Source organism: Pseudophryne corroboree, chromosome 4 (genome assembly GCF_028390025.1).
Source record: "Pseudophryne corroboree isolate aPseCor3 chromosome 4, aPseCor3.hap2, whole genome shotgun sequence".
Classification (NCBI taxonomy): domain Eukaryota; kingdom Metazoa; phylum Chordata; class Amphibia; order Anura; family Myobatrachidae; genus Pseudophryne; species Pseudophryne corroboree.
The window spans coordinates 387,372,339-387,397,098 of NC_086447.1; the positions used below are offsets into that span (position 1 = coordinate 387,372,339).

Here is a 24,760-nt window from a genome sequence, read left to right on the forward strand (position 1 = left end):
TATGGTTTTAATTTTAGAGTGTGTTTCATTTATTGATTTTATGTAACCTACAAGGCATCATTAATTAGCACTGCTATATAAGGGCAAAATAGGCACTACTGAACCACCTTGACAAAGCTGCATGTGCAGCGAAATGCGTTGGTGCTAAGTCTGGGTACTTGTGAAAATGGAGACCAGCCTGGAAGTCCAACATTGGGAGTACACTCACTTAATTCCAACCCTGACTGGAGCCTTGTAATTTGGACCTTGCTGCTGTCTACATCCAGTCAAAAAGCTATTACCAGCAGCCCAAGCTACTATGCATCATTAAAAGTTCCCCCTTATTTAAGGACTGCAGTCTAACACTGGAGGACCATTTACAACAGTGAACTGGTAACCTTATTATAAGTACCTATCTCTCTAGTACTGTGGAAAATCTCCTGGGACATTGTGCACAATCCCAGCATATTACTAATACAGCAGTGCTATGTGCCCGTGATTTTAAGTTTTCTGGAACAACAGTGATATTTTATGGAGTGTCATTTTATCAATTAATTTTTTCTTTATAAATAAATGGTTTAATTGTGGTTCACCTTACCCAGCTCAAAGCGCTGTTTTTCTAGTTCTACATAGTTCTTCTGTTTAAAGGGAGCAACTATTCCTTTCAACTGCTGTTGGTTAGGCTACACATTCCAGCGCCAGATCTGCCATCTTGGTAATTTTTCCCCCCACATATTAAACAATGGTATTACTTCCGGGTATCTGGTAGAAAAATCCATTATCACCAAAATATATTGATGGCCCCAGATTTTATTAGAGGTGCAACATAGCTATTCTCTCAAATGGAACCTCAATAATGGGTAATGGGACAAGTAGACTTTTAAAATGTGGTCTTGGAGCATGATAGCGACATTCAGGGCATGATGCACAATATTTAGATACGTCTGTATGGACCATGGGCCAGAAAAAAACTGAGTGTGTTTTTCTACCCCTAGGTGTCCTGAAGTTATGTGACCATAAACCAGGTTTAACACTGTTCTATATGCCTTGGGTCCTTCCAATTTTTCCACAATATCTTACCCTTTCTTGGTCACTGATACAAAAAATCCTGGTGTACTGCCATGTGAGGATAAGACAACCTACTGTAAGTGTCTACTTGTTTTCCGTCAATCACTTTTACATTCTCTTTACCTTTAACCAGAGAAGGGTCATTTAACTGCTCTAAGGCAAACATCTCTTTTCTGACTTCAAGATCAGACAGACAATCTCAACTGGTTCAACAACATTTTCTATTTCAGTAGGAGGTATATCATTCTGTGCTCCACTACTGCTCTAATCATTCTCTGACTTCCCAATCATGCTTGCAAAAGGGAACATTTCACACTCAGACACTACCACTGCCACTGTATCAGTAACATTCTCAAATGGTCTGGGTTATTTACTTTTGTAACAAATTGGCTTTCAAAAGTGAAACCATGTCAAACCATGAATCAAACCCACAGAGACTACAGCAGAACCACACTGCGTTTCTATGGTCACTTCCGCAGTAACATAATACAGAGTATCCCCATGTATTCCCCTCATATCAACAGGTTTCCACTTACGCTCTAAGGGGTTCACTAATTCAGCTTTGATAATAGTAACCAGGCTACCAGAATCTAACAGAGCCTCTACCCTTTTGCCTTCTATAGTGACTATACGCATTTGCTTACCTGTCAGTCTGCAGTACAGGCTATCTGAGCAAAGAAAGACACTCTGCGATTGACATAAATAGTATCACATTGCATAGGTTCAGAGGTAAGCAAACAATTAGCAGCAATATGGCACAAACCACAACATTAAAAACATTGTATCATGCTATTATCAATTCTTTTATGGAGTAGGAACCTTCCTGGCACTGCTGGTCTACTTCCAGATTCCAAACCCCCAGTCTTAGGTTTATTCCACTGCTCAGCACTCCTCCCTCCTGGAACAGTCTTACCAGTGGTCACAGGAGATCGCCGTTGCGGGACTAGGGCCGAGTTGTGTACACTTAATAGTTCAGCCACCACCACATACCTCTCCATCATTTCTGCCAATTGGTCTGCTGTTTTAGGGTCTACATGGATCACCCACTTGTACAGATTTGTAGGTAGGGACTGAAGATACCGATCCATAATGACCCTTTCCATGATCTGGGGTCCTGTTAGAGACTCTGGCTGTAGTTAGTTTGTGGTAAGATGAGCGAGGTCATGCATTTTATTTTAATTGGGCATAAACAGACACTGACTCCCAATCGAGTGAATATTTCTTTTACTTATCATAGTCTTTAGCATCAGTCAGCCACAAGTCAAAACAGGCTTTTTGCAGTTCTTCTCACAGGCAGGGTGCCACATGGCTTGCCCACTGACCTTTTGGCCAACTCTCTCTCAGCCATTCTTTCAAAAGTGGTTAGATAAGCTTCAACATCATCACTCGGGGTCACCTTGTGCAGAAAATGACTGGCCCGTATGGAGCAAGAGTTAGTTGGAACGTTGGTGGAAGCATCTCCAGACCCAGCTGCTAGCTGCTGTAGCACCTCTCTTAGTATCTGGTGGTTTTCTCCTTTGGCCACTTGCTGTTGCCTCTAGGCTGCCTCAAAGGCCAATAATTGCACCCTGGTGGCTTCCTGCTGAGCTGATGTAGCCTGCAAGAACTTCCACTGTCCTCCATGTTATCTTTGTGTGCAGGATTGAAGCATAATCTGGCTTCCCTAAACATCTGCTGACACCACTACCATGGATGTCACAGTAAATAAGCCTATGTCCACAACAACAAATTGGTGTCTGTCACTTTACATTTTAGGTGTATTTTATTCCTATGGCTGCAATATCAGTGTGTTGCTCACATTCACTTCCACCAATTGTGAAGCCATCAAGGTACATGAGCACTTTCAAACACAGCAGCCAGGAAACAGCACACAAGTCCAGGGTTTTCTTATGCAATGTAGCTGTAACTAGTTTTATTGTGCAGTACAGAAAAGTTAAAACTTTTAAATAAATTCTAGTCCATCAGGGCTCTAACTAAACAAAGAGGTTCCCTCTCTCAGAGTGTTAGTACCTAATGCCCCTACCACAAACATAAGCATATGCACAGTACTCACAGTCAGAAAATCACAGTGTCTACTAACAGGCCTTTTGTCTGTTCCCCCCAGTTGTGAGGCACTGAACAAATCCCTGACACACCTTTATTAGCCTTTACAGGTGCAAGTACTAGTTAACCTAATCTCAGGTTGAAGACCTGAAAACCCAAAATAGGCCTAATGCAGAGGTTCCCAAACGCAGTCCTCAAGGTACCCCAATGGTCCTGGTTTTAAATGTATCCATGCTTGGCTACAGGTGACTTAATTAGCATGTTAGTCAATTTGATTTAACCATCTGTGCTGAGCCATGGCTATACCTAAAAACTGGACTGTTGGGGTGCCTTGAGGACCGCGTTTGGGAACCTCTGGCCCAATGGATGATGCCCACTCTCACTTTTCATCAATAAACCTAGGACCCTTAACTGGCTTTTACTAAAGCCCAAACATCTATCCACTCTGTTTTGGAATCACAGACATTTTCCTGGGGTTTTTAAAACATATAGGTCATAAAACTGGGCAGTGGCGTAACATCATAGCAGTTGCCCGAAGGCAAGAACATTTTTGGTGCCCCTCCCCATGCCGACTCTTCAACTTCGCAAATCAAATTTAACCTGACTTATGGTTAGAGAGAGAAAGAGTGAGGGGGATAGAGAGACCCAGAGGGTGTCAGGGAGAGGGAGCCTAAGATGGGGGGAGAGCGAGAGGGGGGAGCAAGAGAGAGCATGTCAGGGAGAGAAAGAGAGAGCATGTTAGATAGCAGGAGAGAGGGTAGCAAGAGAGAGAAGGCGAGAGAAAGAGGGTGTTAGAGAGAGAGCGAGAGAGAGGAGCAAAAGAAAGAGGGAGAGAGTGTGTCAGGGACAGAGAGATGAGCAAGAGGAAGATGGAGAGAGAGACACACACAAGAGTTAGAGAGTGTGGAGAGACTCAGAGAAAGGAGCAAGAGAGAGGGAGAGCACGAGCGAGTGTCAGAGAGGAGCAAGAGAGTGGAGTGTGTCAGAGAGAGAGGAGCAAGAGAGAGTGGAAAGTCAGAGAGAGAGGGGGGGCAAGAGAGAGAAGAGCATGAGAGAGAGTGGAGAGTGTCAGGGAGAAAGAGAGAGAAGGGGGCAAGAGAGGGAGTAGAGAATGTCAGAAAGAGAGAGGGGTTGAGCAAGGGAGAGTGTCAGAAAGAGAGATAGGAGCAAGAGAAAAAGTGGAGAGTGTCACAGAGAGGGAGAGTGTCAGAGAGAGAGAGAAGCAAGAGAGATTGGAGAGTGTCAGAGAGAGCGGGGATGAGCAAGAGAGTAGAGAGTCAGAGAGAGAAGAGGGCAAGAGAGAGCGTGGAGAGTGTCAGAGAGGGGGGCAAGTGAGAGTGTGTCAGATAGAGAGGAGCAAGAGGGAGTAGAGAGTGTAAGAGAGAGGGGGCGAGAGACAGTGGAGAGTATGAGAGAGGGGGCAAGAGAGAGACTGGAGAGTGTGTAAGGGAGAGAGGGGGGCAAGTGAGTGTTTCAGAGACACAGAGTGGAGAGTGTGTGAGAGAGAGGGGGGCAAGAGAGAGAGTGGAGAGTGTGAGAGAGTGGGGGGGCAAGAGAGTGTTTGAGAAAGACAGAAAGAAACATAGGAGCAAGAGAGAGAGAGTGGAGAGTGTCAGAGAGAGATGTGGGGGAGGGGGCAAAAGAGAGTGTGCCAGAGAGAGGGGAGCGAGTGCATGTGTGAGAGAGAGGAGGTGAGGGAGGTCAGGTAGGGGCGAGCAGGAGAGACAGTACCTGTTACAGGTGCAGGTCTCTGATGGGACCAGTCCCTTCACGGCATTAGGACACTCCTCCTTCCACGTTCACCCGCTGCATGTAGCTCTGCCTGCCGGGACTCGAGACTCAGACGGCTATGTAGGGGCACAGTGAGTCGGGGCAATGTGTCCGTCAGCCCCGCATACAGTGTACTCCAGCCACGAGCCGCATCGTCACAGGGTATGAACATACAGCGCTTCCGTAGCCGTGTAGGAGACAGGTCACGTGCCCGCCGCCACCGGCAGTCAATTCAATCTGACCGTGGTAAAACCATTGCATCACCAGGACAGACATAATAATACTGCACCATTCCACCGCCCACCTCCACCCCTCACCGCCGCAAATTCACCACTCGCAAGGAATTTCCACCCTCCTCCAAAAATCTCGTCCTCCCCAAAATTGTCCTGTGGTACTGCTCCTCAGTCAGGCAATGGAGGAAGTGCCCCTTTCGGGCCTTGAGCCCGGCGGCAAATGACTCCACTGTCTCCCAGAGTTCCGCCTCTGAAACTGGGACAAACATATGTCCGTTTATAACTTTACCAGTGCTTTTATTACACTATATATTGAGAGAGAGAGAGAGAGAGAGAGTAACTAAGTATATACTGCTACATTTTTGTATAATGCCCACATGAACTACTGTGCTACGGTGTGTAAATCTGGCTCTGATACTAGCCGCTGCCTCCCCAGCTATTAGAAAAAGTGGGGGGGAGGCTGCGCTTCAAGAGGAAAGAACAATGTAATTACACTAAATGTGTTAATTTAAAACAGTTTAATAAAAATCAATTCATTAAAAACAATATTCTATGCAAAGATTATTGTGCCACATAATTCATATAATGGAAGAAATAATTTAACCTGTGTATTGGGTCAGGACATATAGCGTATTGTAATACAGAGGATCCGTTCCAAATTGTGCCCTTGGATGATATAAAAGTCCAACTTGGAGAGTCTTTTTTTGTTTGTTTTTGTTTGTATATAGTTTAGAGAGTCCAATAGTATTTCCTTACACAGCTAGAGAATTAGATAGCGTGTCCCGTATATAGATGAGTACCTCATGCAGTGCAGTGCTTGGATGGTGCCTCTCTGTGACTCCTCTGGATGGCTGGTAGATGGATGGTAAGGTACTACCCATTGGAACAGGACAATCTCCGTTTGGATCCGAACCAGCCCCTACCATCTACCAGCCATCCAGAGGAGTCACAGAGAGGCACCATCCAAGCACCGCACTGCATGAGGTACTCATCTATATATGGGACACGCTATCTAATTCTCTAGCGGTGTAAGGAAATACTATTGGACTCTCTAAACTATATACAAACAAAAACAAACAAAAAAGACTCTCCAAGTTGGACTTTCACTGGACTTTTATATCATCCAAGAGCACAATTTGGAACGGATCCTCTGTATTACAATACGCTATATGTCCTGACCCAATACACAGGTTAAATTATTTCTTCCATTATATGAATTATGTGGCACAATAATCTTTGCATAGAATATTGTTTTTAATGAATTGATTTTTATTAAACTGTTTTAATTTAACACATTTAGTGTAATTACATTGTTCTTTCCTCTTGAAGCGCAGCCTTCCCCCCCATTTTTGCTTGTGTTACACATTGGGTGTGACTTCCCTCTATATATTGGCTGCCGCTTAGCGGAGCACCTCGCCTCATAGCGCCCGAATACCTATTGGTATTTATTACCTTTCTCTTGCTCCCCAGCTATTAACCTGACCGCATTTCACTGTGTGGAGGTGTTGCATTGATTGGAATAGAGTTTTAGAACATGCAGACAGAAGTTAAAAGTTTTTTTTCCTAATAAGTGTTATTTTTCAGTGAGTTTTTAAACTTGCACAATCGCATTAAACAAATTTTTCTGTTCCCAAAATATTGTTAAGACTTTTATTTTGCTGTCAAACACACATCATTTTTCCACCATTAATAAAAAAACTCAGTCATTGTACACCTTAAAAACCTTCACTACTTTCACTACATTGGGTATGAAATGCCGGCGGTCAGAATACCGACCACGGCATTCTGATGGGGGGAATCCCAAAAGAGGAAAGGTAAGTATACACACCTTTCCCCAATGCTCCCCTAACCCTACCTACCTGCAGCCTAAACCTAACACCCCCACCCCATAGGCTAACCCTAACCCTCCATGGTGGCACCTAAACCTAACCCCCCTTCCTCAGACTAAACCTAACCCTCCCTCCCACGAAGCCTAACCCTAAACCCCCCCACACACACAGCCTAAACCTAGCCTCCTTCCCCTCCCGCGGCTTACCTCTCTGGAAGCCCGTCATGCGCTCATTCGATTTCATGGCTGTTGGGATCCCAACGGTGGGTTTGTGAACCTTGTCGGGATGCTCGTGCTGGCATTCCAAGCAGTGCTGAGAATCCAGCATCAGCATTTCAACTGCTGGGATCCCGATAGCCAGGATCTGAAATGGATCCCCTTTTACTATGGTCACTAATAGCCTAAAAAGAAACAAGTGGGTTGGGTTCTGGAGATGAGTAATCCACTAACAGCAGCTGCTACAAGGAGAGTCACTCCTAGAACATAAACATATAAACACAATCTAGCAGCGCTATGCAGTATTTAAAAAGTATATATAGGTTTTATTGATACACCATGATTACAGAAATATATAAAAAAATGAATAAAAATGTAAACATATTTTTTTTTTATGTATTATGCACCTCTGTTCCTAAGATCAAATATAAAAGACCGGTTCTATAAGGGCTTTGCACTTAAATTTAAGCTCTATTCTCCTCAGGCAGGCTGTTGTAAAATGAGCAATGATATTTACCAGTCCACCATTAGCATAGGTGTCCACTTGTACATTGGGGGTCATTCCGACCCGTTCACATGCAGCGGTTCTTCACTGCGGTGTGAATGGGTCGGAAATGCGCATGCGCGGCTGATGCATTGCGAACGCGCTTTGTTGCCTGGCAACGATCATCACCGGGCAACGCCGCCGCCAGCGTGAAATGTGATCGCAGCGGCGATCGCAAGAAGACGGACAGGCCTCCGTTTTCCAGGCGTGGTGAGTCCAACGCAGGCGGATCCAGGCGTTTGGAGGGCGGATGACTAACGTCAGGACCAGGACCTTTATCGCTGGATCCGTCGCACTGGGTGAGTAACTGCAGCCATGGTCTTGTTTAACTTGAAACATTTTTAGCATAGCAGGGCTGCACAAGCGTTCGCAGACCTGCTATGCTAAAATACACTCCCCCATAGGCGGCGTCAGGTTGATCACACGAGCAGCAAAAAGTTGCTACGTGCGATCAACTCAGAATGACCCCCATTGGCGTGGTGATGGATACGAATCTGTTGGAAATTGCTTCACAAGGCTCCTTCCATTTGTGAAAACAGTGGAGCTATTTGGAATAAAGTGCAGTGCTGGTTCGGACGATTCTTGTAAAAATCTTTGGAGTCTTTGTAAGGTGCTAGTGGGGTCCTCCTTACATGTTTCACTGCTTGTCCCCAAATTGCAGCTTTGTCAAAGGTGACCTTCGCACGTCATATACTTTTTAAATACTGCATAGTGCTGCTAGATTGTGTTTATACTGTATATCACTAATAGCCTACTCTGCTGTCCTGCAGTCATAGTTGCCACTTTATTAGAATCCAGGATGATTTCCCCACTTTTTCATGCATTTCTTCCATGTCACTATTTGTAGAAAAGTCACGCGAACCTGCTGTTTTCGGAAGTTTGCCACAATGTCAATATGTATCTAGCTCCGGAAAGCAAATCTTCCCGGAGCTTACACTAGATAGGCACTGCTTCTTTACGTACAAATCCCCAGGGAGTGCTCCGAAAGATCCCTCTATGTGTCCCATGCTGCATGCTTACCCAGAAGTCCTCAAAACGCAAGGGATAGCTCTTTCAAAAGAGTTGACCCTTCCATAAGTCTTTTTCATTTTTCAGGCATATTGCATTATAAATAGCACTATTGTATGCATGTGATAAGGGACTGGTTGTATCGCATATAATATGCAATACATGATACATCCTGCCCACAGTGAGGATGTTTAGATTAGATATTGCTTAAAGACTTCTTGTCTCTTTAATATTGTCATACACACAGGGCCGGCTCCAGGCATGTTCCTTAGGAGCGGCCGCGCTGGGCGCTGACTCCTAAGAGCAGCTGGTAATCGGCCGGTAGCTGGGCACAATTTTAAATCAGCCGCCGGTCCATCAGTCAATCAGAGCTCGCAGACCGGCAGCGGCAGCTGCTGCTGGACCGCAAGCTTTGACTGGCTGATGGACCAGCGGCTGATTTCAGGCAGGGGGCCACCGGAGACAGGACTGAGGGGCAGGAGAGGCGCATGCTGCACTCTCCTTCCCTCACACAGAAGCAGCGGCGGAGGTGGCGGGAGCAGCAGGAGAGGCCCGCAGCAGTGAGCAGCACTACAGGGGGCATGTCTATCTGGTACTGTGGTGGGCACATGTATCTGGCACTGTGGAGGCATGTGTATCTGGCACTGTGGGGGCACGTGTATCTGGCACTGTGGGCACATGTATCTGGCACTGTCGGGGGGCATGTGTATCTGGCACTGTGGGGGACACATGTATCTGGCACTGTGGGGGACACGTGTATCTGGCACTGTGGGGGTATATCATGTATATCTGGCACTGCACTGCTGGGGGAATATGTGTATCTGGCACTGCTGGGGGCATATGTGTATCTGGCACTGCACTACTCAGGGCATATGTGCATCTGGCACTGCTGGGGGCATATGTGTATCTGGCACTGCACTACTGGGGGCATATGTGTATCTGGCACTGTTGGGGGCATATAATGTGTATCTGGCACTGTGTGGGCATATAATGTGTATCTGACAATGTGGGGGCATATTATGTGTATTTGGCACTGTGGGGGCATATTTTGTGTATCTGGCACTGTGGGGGCATATTATGTGTATCTGGCACTGTGGGTGCATATTATATGTATCTGGCACTGTGGGTGCATATTATGTGTATCTGGCACTGTTGGGGCATATTATGTGTATCTGGCACTGTGGGGGCACATAATGTGTATCTGGCACTGTGGGGGCATATAATGTGTATCCGACACTGTGGAGGCATATAATGTGTATCTGGCACTGTTGGGGCATATAATGTGTATCTGGCACTGTGGGGGCATATAATGTGTATCTGGCACCGCACTGCTGTGGGCATATGTGTATCTGGCACTGCTGGGGGCATATGTGTATCTAGCACTACATTACTGGAGGCATATGTGCATCTGGCACTGCTTGGGGCATATAATGTGTATCTGGCACTACTGGGAGTGTATGTGTATTTGGCACTACGGGGCTGTATGTCTATCCGGCACTGCACTCACTACTAGGGTCGTTATGTGTATCTGACACTAAACTGGAGACATTATGTGTAAGGAACACTACTGTGGGCGTTATGTGTAAGGCTGCTAATTGTGTGTGTAGAGGAGGTGTGAAAATATATTTATTTATAGTTTGATAATATAAAGTTGTGAGGCCACGCCCACTTTTCCAGGAGCCAGCGCACCTATGGCACGCACGTGGGGGGGCTTCAAAATTTTCTCGCTCAGGTTGCTAGTAGGCCTGGAGCTAGCCCTGCATACACATAGCAATACAATTGTTTTTAAGTATTGGGTGTAAAAGAAATGTTTACATTTCAAGATACAAACAGCAATAATTGAAAGAGTTAATTGTGAGAAAACATTGTTGGAGAAGCATCTGATTGAGCATGTGCACACAAATGCCCCATTTCACATGTGCATCTTTTCCTCACCAGTGCATCCATCATGTCTACACAAACCACTTAATGTCAATTAAAAAAGGCACTTACTATACTTTTTCTTTCAAGTTCTTTCCATGCATGTTGTACTTTTCAGCAATGTAATTCATGATGGCATTTGTTTGTACAAGTTTCATCCCATCTATTTCTACCATTGGAATTTGTTGAAACATCAAATCTCCAGCTAAAGATGCAAAGAAAAGAAATGAATTTTGTGTCAGCTGGCAGGCGGATTAGGAAGATGTCTGCTTCCTAGTGAATGAATAGGCTTCATTTGCATGGCTAACTGTTCAGCTCACAAAAGAGCTGCTTCTCCTGCGCATAGGCACACAAGTTCACTTAAACTTAGAAACCTATCCTATCCTAAGACAGAACTATAAAAGGGTACGGTCAGGGCCGTTTCTTGGGGCAGGCGAGCAGTGCAACCGCACTGGGCGCCCGCCGCGGCACTAACTGTGGCTCCCTGCTTCCCCCTCCTATTTCTCCCCGAGTAACCCGCTCGGGGGGCGGAGTTTCACGGAATGACGCAACCCTGTCACTCCGCGAAACTCCCCCCCCCCCGCGCGGAGTACAGAGGGGGATCCAAGTTAGGAAGAGGGAAAGGCCGGCGCGAGGAGCGACTGGTGAGGCGGGCCGAAGAGCGGTAATCGCCTCTGTAAGTATTCTCTCTCTCTCTCTCAATGTGTAAAATGGGGACTCTTGCCTGCCGTAGTGTGGGGATTTAATGTATCAAGGGCATTGCGGTGTGTGGCATAATATGGTGCAGGGGGCATTACTGTGTGGGGCTTAATATGGTAGAAATTTTTTTTCCTGTGGTGGTCGTGATCTGTTGGAGCAGGGTCAAAAACTGGATTGTGAGGTAGTCTTTTCAGACGAGGCCATGCCCATTTAAATGAGGCCACACCCATTTAGATGAGGCCACGCCCCCTTGTCGGGTGCGCGCGCAAGCTTTTTTTTTATCTAGGTGTGTGGGGGGGCACATTTTTTTATGTCATGGGGGGGCGCATTTTTAAATCTCGCACTGGGAGCCAAATTGGCTAGAAACAGCCCTGGGTACGGTAGCTACAGGACACAGGAGGTGAAGGGGCCCTTTCTCTGCACTACCATTGACTTTTACCTATCTAGCCCAGTGTGTATTAAACCTATATTGCAGTTCCTATCATCTAAGTTCAGACGGTCGATGTACATTTGTTATACATATGTTCTGCAGTGAATGAAGCTACCTGGAGCTGCCCTACTGCTTGTGCACTACAGAAGGCAGGCAGATGTATACACTTTATGTTCTGGAGCTAAATTTGGTCTACCCAATGGAACTTGTAATAGGTCCTGTGGATAGTGCTACTGCTGAGCTGAGACAATTAAAGGGGTCTTCTTATTCAGATTTGGAGTTAGGGCTGGTTATGAAAACATAATTTAGCAATAAAATCTAGCAGAGAATGCAAAGCAATACTCTGCTACATCGGTTAAAGTCATAGGAGTTTGCCAGGCCAGTCTATGTGCAGTGGTAGAAAAAACACATTCATAGATACATGCAGGAGGGATTGATGCTGCGTCTTCAACCGCAGCAGGATTTGCGTGCATATGCAAATGCCGCTGGAGGCATCTATTGTAAAAAGTTGCCCACCAGTGGCTTTTCTGATCCACTATCTGCATCCAAAGATGGAGCATTGGATCGTCATCGCGCACATCAGCTGACCTAGAAAGCCTGAGAAACCTTACTTGACAAAGCCTGTGAATCTGCATCGGAAGACAGTCTCGCCTTGGGCATGGCCCCAAAGCGGATACAACACACCTCCATTTTCATGAGCGCTACCTGGACCTAATTCAGACCTGATCGCTGTGCTGCTAATTTTGTTGTCCTGCAGTCAGATAGTCGCTGCCCAAGGGGAGTGTAATTTGCTTGTGCAAGTGTACAATTGTATGTGTACGCCGTGCGAAAATGTCCCTTAGTAAGCGGACAGCTGCAAAAACGTTCGCACCTCACTCACCATCTAATGATTTTCCCACTGTGCGCAATCTGTGCGCAACCCAGGACTTACTGCTACAGTGCGATGAGAACAGGCTGATCAGGGCCGGAGCTGACGTCACACACCCTCCCTGAAAACGCTTGGGCACGCCTGCGTTTTTCCTGACACTCCCAGAAAATGGCCAGTTACTACCCACAAACGACCTCTTCCTGTCAATCAGCTTGCGAACGGCTGTACGATCGAAATTTTCACACCAGCTTGTCACTGTTTGGCGACGCACGTGCACATTGCACTGCATACGCATGCATTCGATAATTGCCCGCTGTGCGAAAATGCACAGCAGCGATCAGGTCTGAATCGGGCCCCCTGTCTCCTGCACCAAACACTTGCAGCATGTTAATCATGCCGGCGCATGTGCAGTCCCAAACCCATAGGTCACTTGCGAATGGACCGGGACTGTGTGTTGCCCTGAATCAGGCTCAGTATCACTAATGTATTAACTTTGTCCTTAGACCTATACTAGGAAATAAATGAGCAAAATCATGTCAGTTTACTTTTTTTGGTATCGTTTTCTTCGTAAAGTGATGGGGAACCCCAATTAGTGCACAGTGTCCCCTCGCATGGCTCGCTTCACTCGCCATGGTTACTATTCCCAATCATAGTCCATATGGATCGTAAAGTATGAAAAAGTTAAAAAAAATTAACAAAAATTTGAAAAACTGTGAAAACTGAGAATTTATTTTTTAAAAACCTTTTTCCATGTCGACCTAGTAATCATGTCGACCAATAGCGGTTGACCTAATGCCTGTCGACCTAATGACCGTATCCCCTTCCATCAATCTGTGTAATGCCAGTACTCACACTTCATTTGTAAATTTACATTTTGCACAATTTGTAGTCTAATAATAGGTTTGATATTATTTTCAATTTATTCTGCAAGGTGTTGTGGTTGAAGTGGGACTGGGATCACTTAAGGCCAAATGCTGGTGACACATGCAACATATTTTGGCCAAATGTAGAATGAGTAGAATAGAGTTTTTACTGTCTCGAATCCAGACCCTAAGGGGTAAATTTACTAAGGTGGGAGTTTTTTTTAGAACTGGTGATGTTGCCCATAGCAGATTATGGTGGTCATTCCGAGATGTTCGCTAGCTGTTTTTGGTCGCTGCGCAGTGATCAGGCAAAAAAGTGTCATTTCTGCGCATCCGTATGCGGCGCAATGCGCACGCGCAACGTACTTTCACAACAGCCGAAGTAGTTTCTGTAAATACCAAATTGCTTTCTAACAAATATTTAAAATGCCCGCTCTAATATATATTGTAGGCGCCTGCACATCTTATTACCATGTGCCATGAATGTGCGCTATACATCGCAAAACACTGCATCTCATAAGAGAAAACAATACACCCACACATTATCTGAGATCCAAAGCTCATTGATGTATATATTTGTTATTAAAAGGATTTGTATTCAATATATCACAATGTACAGTATACATATAGTTACATGGTTACAATTCATACAGTAAGCAGTTAATACATACAGTTACAGTTACAGGCCAGCAATACAATTACCATATCTTTCTCATATAAATTTTCCCTCCATATCACTCTTTCTCTCAGCAAATAAATACAGGAACTGGTCTGGCAATATTTCCACCATCGTCTGGGACAAAACAGCAACTAACTCCTGTGTGTCTCTGTAATGTGTTATCTAGTTTGGGGGAGTGCACACATCTATTCTAAGGGAGGGAATTTTCTCATTCATGATGAGTCACTGGTTTGTTCGTATGCTAACCAGGTTCAGCCTTGAAGACATCAAAAGGGCTGGCTTGAGCTTCCTGTCCACCACCTGTTTGGAAATGTCTATTGTTCTAATAAAAGTGACTTTAGCTTTCATACATTTAATCATAACTACTTGTTGCAATGTCCTACAACTTAATAACAAGTATCAAATGAATCTACACATTAATCTGGTTGCTTTAATACCAAATACGACAGGTCTATCTTGCTTCGTTCCAATAATACACATACAGTACTTTACTCCATTATATAATTTTAATATCATTATGATGTCTGGCGCTTGATATGTTATAATTATGTGCTGTATGAAATATGTGTCGAATCCATCTCTGTGGCATGTCCGTGTAAATGCGTATGTTACCATATATTGCTTTGCTCGCTGCGAGTATTTGCAAGCATAGCAACTGATATGTGTGGAGTCTGTATGTTCTTTCTATGTAATATTTTTTATTTCGACATTTCACACCAGGTCTAGCAATGCTTTTCAGTCGCACTGCTGACCGCAGAGTGATTGACATGAAGTGGGCGTTTCTGGGAGGTAACTGACCATTTTCAGGGATTGTGTGGAAAAACGCAGGCGTGTCAGATACAGTAGCGGATCTTGCCACGGGCAAGCAGGACTTTTGCCCGGGGCGCCGCCTTCCGGAGGGCGCTGGCGCCATCCGGAGGGCGCCGCACCATGGCAAGATCCGCCACTGCTGTGCCCTCCGCACTGCTGTGCCCTCTGCCCGCTGTGTGCTGTCCGCTGCTGTGTCCCCTGCGAAGGGAACTAGACGCGCAGCGTCTAGTTTCCCTTCGTGGAGGGGACCTTTGCTGAGCGCCGCGCGATGACGTCATCGCGCACCGCAGAGCAAAGGTCCTCTCCACGAAGGGAACTAGACGCTATGCGTCTAGTTTCCTTTCGTGGAGAGGACCTTTTGCTGTGCGGTGCGCGATGACGTCATCGCGCAACGCTCAGCACTTAAGCGGCGGTACTACTGTACAGGGGGCGTGCCTGACCACGCCCCCCGTATTAAGCCACACCCCCAATTCCTGCCCGGGGCGCAGAGGGCTCTCGAACCGGCCCTGGTCAGATACAAACGCAGGCGTGCCTGGGGAAACGCAGGCGTGACTGGCCGAACGCAGGGCGTGTTCGTGACGTCAAAACAGGAACAAAACAGTCTGAAGTGATCGCAAGCTAGGAGTAGGTCTGGAGCTGCTCAGAAACTGCACAGTCTTTTTTTTTTAGCAGCGCTGCGATCCTTTCGATCGCACTTCTGCTAAACTAAGATTACACTCCCAGAGGGTGGCGGCTTAGCATTTGCACGGCTGCTAAAAGCAGCTAGCGAGCGAACAACTCGGAATGAGGGCCTATATCTATTATCTTCTAGAAGCAGCTAGATAAATGTTAAGTAGAATCTGACAGGAGCAACATCACCAGTTCTAAAAAAAACTCCCACCTTAGTAAATTTACCCCTAATACTAAGGGGGAATTCAATTGGGAACAAGGTTTACTGAGGTAAAAAATCTTGCATACCTTGTGCGCACTCCCGCTACCTGCGGTATCCAATTTTGAAAAAGTGGTTGCAGGGTTTTCAGGGCTGCTGGGAGTTGTAATTCTCCCAGTCGCTGCCTCTAGGAGGAATACACTACATGGGGGGAGGGTCACACACAGGCCGGGGGTCACACATACACACTTGTAAACACACACACACACACACACTCATACACTCACCGCTGCTGCAGATCCGATTCCTGACGCGGGATGCAGAAGACCGCGCTTTGGAAGGTGCTTAATTACAGACTAATTAAGATCATTGGAAACTTCCAATTGCTTAATTAGTCATTCGGGGGGGGGGGGGGGGGGGGGGTTGTGTAGTGCAGCCAGGGAGCCAGAGCAAATCCCGATAAATTTTCGTAAAACTAACAATTTTACCAAAATCAGACTTGCTCTTTAGGTACGATAAAAATGACACAATCACTGTGTCCCATTTTCAGTCCTGCAATTGAATAGCAAAATCCTACTACTGCGGTAAAAATCCTGTGTTGCTGGGTTTGTCAAATTCATGACCCTCAATTGAATTCCCCCCTAAGAGGCTTAACCAAGGGAAATCTGACTGAGTGGGACCATAATTGGCCTTTATTAAAATGTTCCTGAACACAACCCTGAATGTTGCTTGTGCACATTTCATATTTAAGATTTTGTTGTCATGAGAGAACCATGAAATTAACTTTTACAGTATACACCAAAATGCCTGTAGCAATCATAATCCCTACTACTAAGAAAAAAATAATTGTTCAGATGAACCAAGATGAACTGATTAACTAGCACCCCAAGGCACACCCATCCCTCTATTTATACCGGAACTGTCCCCATTTAGAAGTCTCATATAATTGCTAAGCAACTCATGCTATGCCAATAACGCTGGGTGTGTAATAGCTAAGAATGACAATTAAAACATAATATTTACAACCCTAAAAATCATGTTTTTTTCCATCATGAAAGAATACTTGCAGAATACACAAACATATACAGTATGCATGTCATACTTACCTACTCTCCCGGAAGCTGCGGGAGGCTCCCGTTTTTTGGGGTATCCCCCCGCACCCCCGGAAGAGTGGGCAGGTCTCCCGCATCCTGCTCGCATCTTAGTGGGTCCGTCGGGTGAAGAAGGGGTTAAAATGACGCAAATTGCGTCATTTAGCCCCACCCCCTTCCCGCGGACCCGCGAATAGCGGCATTTCCTGATGCGGGGGCGGGGCTTAGTGATGTCACAGTCCGGCCCCGCCCCCAAAGACACCTGCTGCGTCTCCTCTCCGGGCTTCTCCCGGAGAGGAGACTTACAATGTAGGTAAGTATGATGCATGTCATTGTCACCATTCTTCCTAGACTGTGTGATGAAAGGTGGTAACACACACACTGATCCCACCACTTGACCTGAGCTGTAGGAACAATATTTTACACAGCCCTGACCTCAACCCCATCAAGCACGTTTGGGATGAACTGGAACAGAGATTGCGAGTCAGGCCTACTCGCCCAACATCAGTGCCTGACCTCATAAATGCTCTACAGAATGAATCGGTACAAATTCCCACAGAAACACTCCAAAATCTTGTGGAAAGCCTTCCAAGAAGAGTGGAAGCTATTTTAGCTTCAAAAGCGTGGCAAACTCCATATTAAAGTATATGTATTGGAATGCAATGTTATTACAGTCCCTATTGGTGTAACGGTCAGGCGTCCGAATACTTTTGTCCATATGGTGTTTATGTATGTGTATATATATATATATATATATATATATATATATGTATATATATATATATACAGTTATATATATATATATATCTATCATATATACATATATACAAGCAAATAGCCGCATGAATATATAAGTTGAACTATATAAGCTGAAATAAGTAAGCTGGACGTTTCTCCAGTCTAGTGAGTGCAATATTTTTCCCTTTTATGTGGAAATTTGCTTGCTATAATAGTATTGTCCAGAGGAATATTACATTACTAAGTGTCTGTTTTAGACAATTATTTTTTCTCATTTATATTGTACTTGCAGTATGTAATAATAATAAATAATATGCTGTACCTTTAAGCAACTTTTCATAATCCTCTCTTGTTTCAACGAATATCTCTTCGAACTGAAAAAAATAATAATAAGATTTTAAACTTACCGGTAAATCTTTTTCTCCTAGTCCGTAGAGGATGCTGGGGACTCCGTAAGGACCATGGAGTATAGACGGGCTCCGCAGGAGACATGGGCACTCTAAGACTTTAGATGGGTGTGAACTGGCTCCTCCCTCTATGCCCCTCCTCCAGACCTCAGTTAAAGAACTGTGCCCAGAGGAGACGGACAGTACGAGGAAAGGATTTTTGTTAATCTAAGGGCGAGATACATACCAGCCCACACCATACACACCGTACAACCTGAAATATACTAAACCAGTTAACAGCATGAACAAAACAGCATCAGCCAGAGACTGATCTCAACTGTAACATAACCCTTATGTAAGCAACAACTATATTACAAGCCTTGCAGAAATTGTCCGCACTGGGACGGGCGCCCAGCATCCTCTACGGACTAGGAGAAAAAGATTTACCGGTAGGTTTAAAATCTTATTTTCTCTTACGTCCTAGAGGATGCTGGGGACTCCGTAAGGACCATGGGGATTATACCAAAGCTCCAGACCGGGCGGGAGAGTGCGAATGACTCTGCAGCACCGATTGAGCAAACATGAGGTCCTCATCAGCCAGGGTATCAAACTTGTAGAATTTTGCAAAAGTGTTTGAACCTGACCAAGTAGCTGCTCGGCAAAGCTGTAATGCCGAGACACCTCGGGCAGCCGCCCAAGAAGAGCCCACCTTCCTAGTTGAATGGGCCTTTACCGAATTTGGTAACGGCAATCCAGCTGTAGAATGAGCCTGCTGAATCGTGTTACAGATCCAGCGAGCAATAGTCTGCTTAGAAGCAGGAGCGCCAACCTTGCTGGCTGCATACAGGACAAACAGTGCCTCTGTTTTCCTAACCCTAGCCGTCCTGGTTACATAAATTTTTAAGGCCCTGACTACATCCAGGGACTTGGAATCCTCCAAGTCACCCGTAGCCACAAGCACCACAATAGGTTGGTTCATATGAAAAGACGAAACCACCTTAGGAAGAAATTGAGGACGAGTTCTCAACTCTGCTCGATCCACATGGAAAATCAGATAGGGGCTCTTGTGAGACAAGGCCGCCAATTCGGACACCCGCCTCGCAGATGCCAATGCCAATAACATGACCACTTTCCAAGTGAGACATTTTAATTCAACCGTTTGAAGAGGTTCAAACCAGTGTGATTTAAGGAACTGTAACACCACGTTAAGGTCCCACGGTGCCACTGGGGGCACAAAAGGAGGCTGGATGTGCAGCACTCCCTTTACAAAAGTCTGGACTTCTGGGAGAGAAGCCAATTCCTTCTGAAAGAATATAGATAAGGTCGAAATCTGCACCTTAATGGAGCCTAACTTTAGGCCCATATCCACTCCTGTCTGTAGAAAGTGGAGAAAACGACCCAGCTGAAAATCTACCGTAGGAGCATTCTTGGCTTCACACCAAGATACATATTTCCTCCAGATACTGTGATAATGCTTCGCCGTCACCTCCTTCCTAGCTCTGATTAGGGTAGGGATGACTTCCCCCGGAATACCTTTTCTAGCTAGGATTTGGTGTTCAACCGCCATGCCATCAAATGTAACTGCGGTAAATCTTGGAACACACAGGGCCCCTGTTGCAACAGGTCCTCCCTGGGAGGAAGAGGCCACGGATCTTCTGTGAGCATTTCCTGAAGATCTGAATACCAGACCCTTCAAGGCCAATCTGGAACAATGAGTATTGTCTGCACTCTTGTACGTCTTATGATTCTAAATATTTTTGAGATGAGTGGAAGTGGAGGGAACACATAGACCGACTGAAACACCCACGGTGTCACTAGGGTTTTTTGTTGAGGCGTGACGCCATCATGTCTATTTGAGGAAGTCCCCAACGACTTGTTATCTCTGCAAACATGGCCGTAACTAGGGTGGGGTGGGGGGGCCCGCTAAGGGGGCATGTGCCCCAGGTGCAGAATCTGAAAGGGCGCAAAGATGGGTCCTCTGCCTCCCCTCTTCCTCTCAGCTCTAAGGGGCTACCTTCTGCTGGGTCCAGGAATCCTGACTGTAGGTACCCTCTGCTCTTCACCATCAATGAAACTCCCCCCTCCCTGGCAACTAGAATGCTATTGAATGGGGCAAGGGCGGTGACCAAGGACTCTCCAGCTGCCCCTTTTTATTTCCCAAGCGCTGGTCCTTGGCTGTTCACACACTCCTGTGCCTGTGTAAGCGATGTCTGCCCCCAGGCCTGTTCCACAGTGCCTACCCCTTCCCACACGCAGCTCCACCAGAGGAGGAAAGGACCTTAAGGGGCTACCTACTGCCAGGTCCCAGAACCCTCGCTGCAGGTCCCCGCTCCACAGTACCACCAATATTGACTGCTGGGAAACAAACCCCCTGGCAACTAAAACACTTATGAATAGGGCGGGGGTGGCCGTTCACACATTCCTGTGCCTGTGTAAACTATATCTGCCCCCGGCCTGTTCCTCAGGTCCTCCCCCTTCCTGCATGGCAGCTCCACCAGCGGAGGACAGAGTGAAAGGAAGCAGCAGCTGATAATTAGTCTGGGCACTGAGGTGAGGTCTCTATACGCCAGGACATCTGTTGCCTCTCAAAGTGTGGTCCTAGGTCCCAACTTGCATGCAGGCTTTGTAGTCCTACAGCAGTTTGCCAGTTGGAGTCCTCCCCCCAGTATGTGTGATACAGTGATTGCATGGCTTATATCAGGTATATAACACCAGCCAGTCCTAGGGACTCCTCTCTGCTGCCAGGATAACCCACATTGTGTGTGTCCCCACCCCAGAAATTTGGTACTCCTCCTCTTTAATTGGTCCTATGTCCTGACTTGCATACTGGGATTTGTAGTCCTAATGCAGTTGGCCACTCAGAGTCCTCCACAATACTGTATCTGATGTGCATGTTAGTTTTTTTGTGTTCCTATCCATTTTCCTAGGGAGTATGTACTGGATGTACCCTGACGGTGCTAGTTGTCAATTTGCCAACTGTTTATTACTGTGTTTTTTACATGGTTCCAAAGTGTGTGTGTGTGCACGCATGGGAGGGGGGGAGCGCTAAATTACTGCCTTGCCCCGGGTGCCAAAAATGCTAGATTCGGCCCTGAGACTGCAAAGACTTCTTGATGAAGTCCCCACTCTCCTGGATGGAGATCGTATCTGCTGAGGAAGTCTGCTTCCCAGTTGTCTACTCCCGGAATGAAGACTGCTGACAGAGCGCTTACATGATTTTCCGCCCAGCGAAGAATCCTGGTGGCTTCTGCCATTGCTGCTCTGCTCCTTGTCCCGCCTTGGCGGTTTGCATGCGCCACGGCTGTGACGTTGTCTGACTGAATCAGAACGGGTAGGTTGCGAAGAAGATTCTCCGCTTGTTGTAGGCCGTTGTATATGGCCCTTAATTCCAGCACATTGATGTGTAGACAAGCCTCCTGGCTTGACCATATTCCCTGAAAATTTCTTCCTTGTGTGACTGCTCCCCATCCTTTGAGGCTCGCGTCCGTGGTCACAAGAACCCAGTCTTGAATGCCAAACCTGTGACCCTCTAGAAGGTGAGCACTCTGAAGCCACCACAGGAGAGATACCCTGGACCTGGGGGATAGGCTTATTCTCTGATGTATTTGTAGATGGGACCCTGACCACTTGTCCAGAAGGTCCCACTGAAAAGTTCTCGCATGGAACCTGCCGAACGGAATGGCCTCGTAGGCCGCCACCATCTTTCCCAACACTCGAGTGCATTGATGAACTGACACTCTTTTTGGTTTTAGCAGGTCCCTGACCATGTTCTGGAGTTCCTGGGCTTTTTCCATTGGGAGAAAAACCATCTTTTTTTCCGTGTCCAGAACCATGCCCAAAAATGACAGCCGAGTTGTCGGAACCAACTGCGACTTTGGTAGATTTAGAATCCAGCCGTGTTGTTATAGTACTCTCAGGGAGAGAGACACGCTTCTTAGTAACTGATCTCTTGATCTTGCCTTTATCAGGAGATCGTCCAAGTATGGGATAATTGTGACTCCTTGTTTGCGCAGGAGCACCATCATTTCCGCCATTACCTTGGTGAAAATTCTCGGGGCTGTGGAAAAAGCCCAAACGGCAACGTCTGAAACTGGTAATGACAATCCTGTACAGCGAATCTCAGGTACGCCCGATGAGGCGGATATATGGGGACATGAAGGTAAGCATCCTTTATGTCTAGTGACACCATAAAATCCCCCCCTTCCAGGCTGGAGATCACTGCCCGGAGAGATTCCATCTTGAATTTGAACCTTTTCAAATAAAGGTTCAAGGATTTTAGATTCAGAATTGGTCTGACCGAGCCATCCGGCTTCGGGACCACAAATAGGGTTGAATAAAAACCCCTTCCCCTATTGCACTAGGGGAACCTTGATAACCACCTGCTGTTGACACAGCTTTTGTATGGCCGCTGAAACTATTTCCCTCTCTGGGGGAGAAGCTGGCAAGGCCGATTTGAAAAATCGGTGTGGAGGCACCTCTTCGTACTCCAGTTTGTAGCATTGGGATACAATTTCGACCGCCCAAGGATCCAAATCTGACTGGACCCAGACCTGGCTGAAGAGCCGAATACGTGCCCCCACCGGCGCGGACTCCCTCAGTGGAGCCCCAGCGTGATGCAGTGGATTTTGTAGAGGCCGGGGAGGACTTTTGTTCCTGGGAACTAGCCGTAGCTGGCGTTCTTTTCCCTCTACCTCTGGCGAGGAAGGAAGAGCCCCAACCCTTTCTGAACTTATGCGACCGAAAGGACTGCATCTGGTATTGAGGTGTTTTCTTTTGCTGTGGGGGAACGTAAGGCAAAAAAGAAGACTTACCCGCGGTAGCTGTGGAAACCAGGTCCGCGAGGCCCTCCCCAAATAACACTTCACCCTTGTAAGGCAAAGCCTCCATATGTCTCTTTGAATCAGCATCACCTGTCCATTGACGGGTCCACAGGGACCTTCTAGCAGAAACTGCCATGGCATTGGCTCTTGAACCCAGCAGCCCAATATCTCTCGCAGCCTATCTCATATATAACGCTGCGTCCTTAATGTGACCCAAGGTCAACAAAATACTATCTTTATCTAGGGTATCTATGTCAGGAGACAAGTTATCTGCCCACGCTGCAATCGCGCTACCCACCCATGCCGACGCTACTGCCGTCTGAGCAGGGTACCCGTATGCGTATAAATTGATTTCAAGGTAGTTTCCTGTCTGCGATCTGCAGGATCCTTTTTGGACAAGCGCGTCAAGGTCTTGTCCACCGCGGGCGAGGATTCCCACCGTAACCTGTCTTGTGAGGGGAAAGGATACGCCATAATAATCCTCCTGGGAACCTGCAGTATCTTGTCTGGAGTTTCCCAAGATTTTTCAAATAAAGCGTTCAGCTCATGAGATGGGGAAAACGTTACCTCAGGTTTCTTTTCCTTAAACATGCAGACCCTCGTGTCAGGGACAGAGGGGTCCTCTGTGATATGCAAAACATCTTTAATTGCAATAATCATATATTGAATACTCTTGGCCACCCTTGGGTGTAACCTTGCATCATCATAGTCGACACTGGAGTCGGAATCCGTGTCGGTATCAGTGTCTACTATCTGGGAAAGGGACGTTTGTGAGACCCCGAAGGGCCTTGTGACACAGTCAAAGCCATGGATTGACTCCCTGCTTTTTCCCTCGACTCTGCTTTGTCCAATCTTTTATGTAATAAAGTCGCATTTGCATTTAAAACATTCCACATATCCAACCAATCCGGTGTCGGCTGTGCCGACGGAGACGCCACCACCATCTGCTCTGCATCCTCTCTAGGCGAGCCTTCCGCTTCAGACATGCCGACACACACGTACTGACACCCCCACACACACTGGGATATATTAATATGGGGACAGCCCCCCAATAAGGCCCTTTGGAGAGACAGAGAGAGAGTATGCCAGCACACACCCCGCGCCACTGGACACTGGAAACAACTTCCCAGCCTGTACAGCGCTTTTTATATAAATATATGTATACACCTATTTGCACAAATAAATGCCCCCCCCCTCGTTTTTGCCCTCTGTTACTTGGTTCAGCAGGGGAGAGTCCGGGGCAGCTTCTCTGCAGCTAGCTGTGGAGAAAATGGCGCTGGTTAGTGCTGGAGGATCAAGCTCCACCCCCTCGACGGCAGGCTTCGGTCCTGCTCAATTTCTTTATACTGGCGGGGGTTTTATAATATACTGCCTCCGCAGTATCTGAGACCTGTGCCAGTGCTTTTTTGAGGTAATTATTGCTGCCCAGGGCGCCCCCCCTGCGCCATGCACCCTTACTGTGCCTTGTGTGTGTGTGTTGGGAGCAATGGCGTGCAGCGTGACCGCTGCACGGTATCTCACTAAAGATCTGAAGTCTTCTGCCTCCTGTGAAGTCTTCTTTGTTCTTATACTCACCCGGCTTCTATCTTCCGGCTCAGTGAGGAGGACGGCGGCGCAGCTCCGGGACGAACAGCGAGGACGACACCTGTGTTCCGACTCCCTCTGGAGCTAATGGTGTCCAGTAGCCTAAGAAGCAGAGCCTATCAGTAAAGTAGGTCTGCTTCTCTCCCCTCAGTCCCACGATGCAGGGAGCCTGTTGCCAGCAGTGCTCCCTGAAAATAAAAAACCTAACAAAAGTATTTTCAGAGAAACTCAGTAGAGCTCCCCTGCAGTGAATCCAGTCTCCTCTGGGCACAGGATCTAACTGAGGTCTGGAGGAGGGGCATAGAGGGAGGAGCC

At 46.7% G+C, this 24,760-nt stretch overlaps 1 protein-coding gene across 2 annotated transcripts in view; it reads right to left on the reverse strand.

The window, feature by feature from the left end:
• The window catches only part of LOC134911447 (glutathione S-transferase 3-like), an 89,873-nt gene that overhangs the window by 15,282 nt on the left and 49,831 nt on the right, over positions 1–24,760 (reverse strand). For both annotated transcript variants that reach the window (XM_063919652.1, XM_063919651.1), the window contains exons 3-4: positions 17,978–18,029; positions 10,682–10,814 (exon numbers count right to left, since the gene is read on the reverse strand). In XM_063919652.1, the coding sequence (XP_063775722.1) occupies positions 10,682–10,814; positions 17,978–18,029 (185 nt within the window). The remainder of the gene's footprint in view (positions 1–10,681; positions 10,815–17,977; positions 18,030–24,760) is intronic.